The sequence below is a fragment of the Rhinoderma darwinii genome, chromosome 1 (assembly GCF_050947455.1).
Source record: "Rhinoderma darwinii isolate aRhiDar2 chromosome 1, aRhiDar2.hap1, whole genome shotgun sequence".
Lineage (NCBI taxonomy): Eukaryota > Metazoa > Chordata > Amphibia > Anura > Rhinodermatidae > Rhinoderma > Rhinoderma darwinii.
The window spans coordinates 664,951,319-664,958,880 of NC_134687.1; the positions used below are offsets into that span (position 1 = coordinate 664,951,319).

The window sequence follows — 7,562 nt, forward strand, 5'->3', positions numbered from 1 at the left end:
CTTTATTAACAGATACACAAAAACAGGACAATTAAAAAATGAGTCATACAGTGTAAAGTTGGCGTCAGCCCATGTGGTATACAAATATTAATGGTAACACATGATGTAAAAATATGAACAACAAGACCCGGGATCAATACTGTTGTAAATTAAACAGTCTTGAATGCATATGGCTATACGTAACACAGCATGAATAAGTGGTGCAGGAAACTATTTTCAGGTTGGAACCACCATTTGCCTATTATATGGGAGTTATGAACAGTGTAGACAAATATATGGTACCAATACACATGGATGAGATCATTCACATATGAGATACACAGTTAGCTGATGTTAAAGAGTGTAAGCCGTAAGTGTAATTGGTAGCACAATGTGGTGTAGATAAGGCAAATGCAGGTGAAAGTCGAAGATCTAGATCCTAGTACCAAAAAATAGCCAGATGCATGGGAAAGAAAGTGATGTTACGTACCCGGATTCATATAACCAACATGGGGGAGACGCCAGTCCCGACGCGCGTTTCGGCTGATGCCTTCGCCCCGACAAAGGCATCAGCCGAAACGCGCGTCAGGACTGGCGTCTCCCCCATGTTGGTTATATGAATCCGGGTACGTAACATCACTTTCTTTCCCATGTAGTCCTCTCTTCTTATACTCCTCCCTGTAATGATCTCTGATATCCCATAGTAACAGTCTGGACATGCTGGGAGTTGTAGTCCTCTCCTCTTATACCTCCTCCCTGTAATGTCCTCTGATATCACATAATAACAGTCTGGACATGCTGGGAGTTGTAGTCCTATCCTCTTATACCTCCTCCCTGTAATATTCTCTGATATCACATAATAACAGCCTGGACATGCTGGGAGTTGTAGATCTCTCCTCTTATACCTCCTCCTTGTAGTATATAAACCAAAAAAATGTACATGCTGGAAGTTGCAGTTTTCTCCTCTCCTCTTATACCTCCTCCTTGTAGTGTCCTCTGATATTACATAATAACAGCCTGGACATGCTAGGAGTTGTAGTTCTGTCCTCTTATATCTCCTCCTGTATTGTCCTCTTATATCCCATAACAACAGCCTGGACATGCTGGGATTTGTAGTCCTCTCCTCTTATACCTCCTCCTGTAATGTCCTCTGATATTACATAATAACAGTCTGGACATGCTGGGAGTTGTAGATCTCTCCTCTTATACCTCCTCCTTGTAGTATATAAACCAAAAAAATACCAACAGACAGAATATGATAACAATAGTGCTCGAAACATGAACATTTAAACTGTCAAGCACTGTTGCTAGTTATGTGAGCGGCACATCCTAAGTATTTGACCAAGATACACTTGGTGCGTCGATCAAAAATTTACATGAGAAACTACCAAGAAAGAATGATCGACTTGAGGCACGTGAGATTACAAAAAATGTACAATTTTTATTAAATAAAGACAATGGACAAGTTAAAAGATGGAATGGAAGATAAGTCACACGATTGAGGTAAGTATGAAGAAAACATATATAAACAGCGCCAACAAGTTACAGTAGTATGAAGCAAGGTTTAAATGTGCAGAAGCCGGTTTTGAAATGGATTCAGAGAAAATTACAAGCAATATTAAATACAAGCTGCTAAAGATGGCAAATATTTGTTGAACATACCAATAGACATTGTGATACAGAGATGGGACGTCTACACCCGACGCGCGTTTCGGCACCTGCCTTCGTCCGGGGTTGGGGTCAAGCTACTCGTGCCCACTCTTATATGGTGTGCATCCCAGGTGTTGTGAGTCAAAGAGAGGAGGTGACATGGCCGGATGGAAGATAGTCGGCGTCTGATGCGGGGTACAAAGATGGCGCTGCCCCACTTCCTGTACTGCGTCATCAGCGAGGATGTGGGGCGGCGAGGACTGACCACGCCCCCCACAGCCTGCTCCAATTGAAGACAGCAGACAGAATGAGCCAGGACCACTGCCCCCCCAAGAGTTTTGTTTGTTTTGTTAATCAAACTGCATCAGCGCACCCTCTCATCATGCTAAGGTCACCAGAGAATAGAGGGAGAATGTAACTAATGAATGGTGTAATAAGGGTATGTCTGCACTGTTTAGTGTGAGTGAAAGAATGTGTGAAAATAGTAAGACAGGGGGAGAGGGAAGAGGGGGAGGGGCGGGGCAATCTGTAGTGTGCCGTGTGAAGTGGATGAGCTGAATTGAAGTGAGTAGAAATACACTGAGTAGATCAAAAAGGAAAATGAGAATTGTGTAATGATCTATGTATATAAGAAAAGGGGGAGGGGGATGCATATGGAAATAGGTGTGAATGGATGAATGTAAGACGGTCCAGTGTTGATAATACTGATTATGAGACCGATGAAAAAGAGTGAAAAATAAAAAGAAAGACACCCAAGCATCTACCGTAACAGAAACAGTGAAGAGAAGTGAAAAGACCTCAAATATAAGCATTTAATAAAGTTTAAAATGGTAATAAAATGAATGGAATAATGAAAGGAAATAAGTGACAAAGGATTGCAGTGAAGGGATTCAGTCATCAAAAACTTTATAAAAACTGGATAAAACCACACAATGAAAATACCCTTAAATATATTTAAAAAATGCCAACGAGTTACATAATAAAACACGTATTAAAACAATATGTTTATAGAAAATTGGTGTTAAAAACAAGAAGTCGGAGTAAATGAGTATGATGCAGATATGTGAGCAAACATATTCAATATAATGCGAGATGTACATACACAAAGGGTATATAAGTAAATTTTTGTATGTTATAATAATACAAAATTACATAATAACAAGACATACAAAAATAGCGTGCAGAACAATAATTCGGAATTCTTTCTTTGTCCCATTGGATGTAGTCCCCTTAGTAGCCTCCTCAAATAGACTCAAAAAGCGATGCGAAGTTCTGTATACATGAACTAGAGATGGACAAAACGAGGGTAGTTAGTACTATAAAATAACACAGTTGTGAGAAGAATTAAAAAAACCAAGACCCACTACAGGAGTCAATGGTTACAGAAACGAAGCGTAGCTCAGGGATTCATTTAGCCCATGTGGAAACATTGTCCCGAGGGTCCATATCCAGCGAGTCTCGCATTGTGCAAGTTTTTGTTTAATGGCACCACCTCTCATTCCACATGTGATATGGTCAATTCCCCTCACCTTCAATTTGGAGGGGTCACAGGAATGATGCGTTTTGAAGTGTCGGGCTACAGGTTTCAGATTTTCCAGATTCTCTGCCCCTGATGCTCGCTTTATATCGGCCATATGTTCTCGTACTCGGACCTTCAGCTCTCTGGAGGTGAGACGAACATAAATTTTTGGGCAAGGGCAGACTGCATAGTACACAACAGCTTTAGTGGTACAGGTTATAGGGTGAGTGATATTGAAGGTCTTAGTATCAGAGGCATTGGTAAATGTAGTGGCTTTCTCAATATTAGGGCAAGCGATGCATTGTCCACAGGGATTGCAACCCCACTTTGGACCCTTGGTCCCGAATGGATATTTGCTTTTTATCGGGTCATAATGGCTTTTCACCAAATGGTCCTTTAGATTCTTGGACCGTCTCGCTGTAATACTTGGATATTTGGTAATAAACCTGTCTAGAGTGGGATCTGTCAGTAATATCGGCCAGTAGCGTTTGACAATTTCTTTCATTTGCGGCCATCGGGAATGGTACCCAGTAATGAATCTTACCTGACTCTGTTTATCTGTCCTTTTCTTGGGAAAAAGCAAGTCATCCCTGGGGGTACGTTTAGCCCTCCGGTAGGCTTTTTTGATAGATCTCATACTATATCCCCATTCTAAAAAGCGATTTTTGAGATCCTCTGCCTGCTCTTCAAATAGTAAATCAGATGAGCATATCCTCTTTATCCGCAGAAATTGTCCAATGGGGACCGCTTGAATGGTCTGCGGAGGATAGGAAGAGTGTAATAATGCATTTACGGAAGTTTCCTTGCGGAAAATGTCACTATGAAGAAAGCCGTTTTCGTCTGTAAAAATGTGAACATCCAAAAATTCCAACAAACTGGGATGAGCTTTATAAGTGAATTTCAAATTTAAAACATTTGTATTCAGCCCAGTCATGAAGGAATCTAGGTCAGCCTGTGTGCCCTTCCAGATGACCAAAATATCATCAATGTAACGGGCCCAGAAAAGTACCCGTGCCATTGAGTTACCCCGGTCATCCGAGAAGAGAACCCTCTCCCACAAGCCCAGAAAGAGGTTGGCGTACGAAGGTGCGCACGCTGCCCCCATGGCTGTGCCTTGGAGCTGTAAGTAAAAGCTGCCATTGAACACAAAAAAATTATGTGTTAGGATATACTCGAGCATCTGGATAATGAAAGAACAGAGCGGTTTTTCCAAGTCAGACATTGAAAGAAAATATTCAACCGCCCTGATCCCATCAGTATGTTTGATGCTCGTGTAGAGAGATTCTACATCAATAGTGACAAGGAGCATGTCCCTATCAATATTGATGCCGCTGATTTTCTGTAACAAATCGGCAGTATCACGAACGTATGAGGGTAAATTAATAACCAAGTTTTTTAAGTGGAAGTCGATAAATTTACAGATACCCTCTGTCAGACTGCCCCTACCTGAAATGATGGGCCTTCCAGGCGGGGTTTTTTAGTTTTTATGAATCTTGGGTAGTAAGTAGAGGGTTGGTATAGTGGGTTCGTCAATTGAAAGTGCCTTACTTAATTCCTTTGAAATTATATTTTCTTCTACTGCTTGCAAAAGTTTAACCTGTAACTCGGATCTGAAAGATGACAGAGGGTTAAAGGTTAATTTCTTATAACAGTGTCTATCCCGCAACTGTCTATTTGCCTCTGCCTCATACATATTGCTGGGCCAGACTACCACGTTACCCCCCTTATCCACGGCCTTGAATACCACGTCATTATTTTTTTGTAATTGTTTCAGACTTTTTCTCTCGGGAGGGGTTAGGTTATCATATTTAATACTCCTTGGAATGTTCCAGAATTCTTGGGTCACTGACTTGATAAATAAATATACCGCCGGGCACAAGCTAAGAGCAGGAAAATTCTTGGATTTCATACGAATGCATGCTGGAATATTACCTGCAACTTCATCGTTCTTGTGCTCATCCAAAAGATCTTCTAATGCTTTTAATGCCTGCTGTTCCTCTGATGTTGGAAAATGTTCACTATCCACCTGTTTGTCAAACCATTTTTTGAAGATAAGTGAACGACCGAAGATATGTAGGTCTTTCACTGCTGAAAACATGTCAAAGCCAGCGCTTGGTGAAAAGGTTAACCCCTTAGCTATTAATTCTAAATCAATGTTAGAAAACACATGTGTTGACAGATTTATTACCTTTAGGTGGCTGCTTTGGTCTCGTACATCTGGTCGCTTTTTATTGGCCACTTGTCTTTGTGCTAATTTTCTTTTGGGTCGAGTATTGAAGTTCGATCTATAGGGCACATTATCAGTTTCACTCTGAGAAGACACAGAGGAAAGAGAAGGGGTACGACTACGGCCTCCTAGGACCTGATTTCTTCTCCACCTATATACTTTGTTGTTCTGGAAATCCCCAATATCTCTAGAGAACTTTTTAGATTTAATTTCCTGAATATCTTTTTCCCACTCCACAAATTGGGCATCAAGATTATGTTTGAATTTGGACATGTTGTCCATGGACATAAGTGGGAACAGTTGGGCCTGAACACTTTCTATTTCTTCATCCATAGACAGTATCATTTTTTGATTGAGGTCAACTAGAAGCTCCATAAATTTCTTGGAGCCCTGGTTGCATACCTCTTCCCATTTAGAAATGAACCCTTCTTCAATGATAGGAAAGGATGGGAAGATCTGAATTCTCAGACCCCTCGGGACAAGGCTTCTCTGGATATAATTTTCCAGGAAGGTTTTATTCCACCACACTTTCATGCGGCGATGTAACAAATTTGTATATTTGTTCTGGAGCTCGCTAACGTTTCCGCAAACATTAAAACCAAATATTGGGGACTCATCCTTGAAGACCTATTCCATCTGAGACCGCCAGGCACATTCCCTGGCTTTATAATCCATAGGACCCGAGGTATTTGACTCTGTGAGAACACAGACAAAAATTAGATATAAACCAAAAAAATACCAACAGACAGAATATGATAACAATAGTGCTCGAAACATCAACATTTAAACTGTCAAGCACTGTTGCTAGTTATGTGAGCGGCACTCTATCATATCCTAAGTATTTGACCAAGATACACTTGGTGCGTCGATCAAAAATTGACATGAGAAACTACCAAGAAAGAATGATCGACTTGAGGCACGTAAGATTACAAAAAATGTACAATTTTTATTAAATAAAGACAATGGACAAGTTAAAAGATGGAATGGAAGATAAGTCACACCATAAAAAAGAGACGTCAAATCAATCATGAACCAAATATAGTTATTTGGTCAATGTGTTGAAATCAATAAGCAAGGTACTATAGCAGCAAAAGGGTAAATGAGATCATACCAGGCTGCAGCACATGTTATGCATATGTTTAGTAAGATGGTGGCGATTGAGGTAAGTATGAATAAAACATATATAAACAGCGCCAACAAGTTACAGTAGTATGAATCTAGGTTTAAATGTGCAGAAGCCGGTTTTGAAATGGATTCATAGAAAATTACAAGCAATATTAAATACAAGCTGCTAAAGATGGCAAATATTTGTTCAACATACCGATAGACATTGTGGTACAGAGAGAGCACGTTTCGGCACCTGCCTTCGTCCGGGGTTGGGGTCAAGCTACTTGTGCCCACTCTTATATGGTGTGCATCCCAGGTGTTGTGAGTCAAAGAGAGGAGGTGACATGGCCGGATGGAAGATAGTCGGCGTCTGATGCGGGGTACAAAGATGGAGCTGCCCCACTTCCTGTACTGCGTCATCAGAGAGGATGTGGGGCGGCGAGGACTGACCACGCCCCCCACAGCCTGCTCCAATTGACGACAGCAGACGGAATGAGCCAGGACCACTCCCCCCCCTAAGAGTTTTGTTCTACTCAGTGTATTTCTACTCACTTCAATTCAGCTCATCCACTTCACACGGCACACTACAGATTGCCCCACCCCTCCCCCTCTTCCCTCTCCCCCTGTCTTACTATTTTCACACATTCTTTCACTCACACTAAACAGTGCAGACATACCCTTATTACACCATTCATTAGTTACATTCTCCCTCTATTCTCTGGTGACCTTAGCATGATGAGAGGGTGCGCTGATGCAGTTTGATTAACAAAACAAACAAAACTCTTGGGGGGGGGGGGAGTGGTCCTGGCTCATTCCGTCTGCTGTCTTCAATTGGAGCAGGCTGTGGGGGGCGTGGTCAGTCCTCGCCGCTTCACATCCTCTCTGATGACGCAGTACAGGAAGTGGGGCAGCGCCATCTTTGTACCCCGCATCAGACGCCGACTATCTTCCATCCGGCCATGTCACCTCCTCTCTCTGTACCACAATGTCTATCGGTATGTTGAACAAATATTTGCCATCTTTAGCAGCTTGTATTTAATATTGCTTGTAATTTTCTATGAATCCATTTCAAAACCGGCT

The 7,562-nt window shown here is 41.6% G+C and overlaps 1 protein-coding gene across 1 annotated transcript; it reads right to left on the reverse strand.

The window, feature by feature from the left end:
- Positions 1 to 2,654: 2,654 nt before the first annotated feature.
- Positions 2,655 to 6,948, reverse strand: LOC142747999 (uncharacterized). The gene is made up of 6 exons (XM_075855119.1): positions 6,697 to 6,948; positions 5,081 to 6,070; positions 4,595 to 4,758; positions 3,693 to 3,905; positions 3,159 to 3,291; positions 2,655 to 2,914 (listed from the first exon to the last, which is right to left on the reverse strand). Exons 2-3 carry the CDS (start codon positions 5,907 to 5,909, stop codon positions 4,724 to 4,726), a joined length of 864 nt encoding a protein of 287 aa, XP_075711234.1. The 5' UTR covers positions 5,910 to 6,070; positions 6,697 to 6,948; the 3' UTR covers positions 2,655 to 2,914; positions 3,159 to 3,291; positions 3,693 to 3,905; positions 4,595 to 4,723.
- Positions 6,949 to 7,562: the final 614 nt, after the last annotated feature.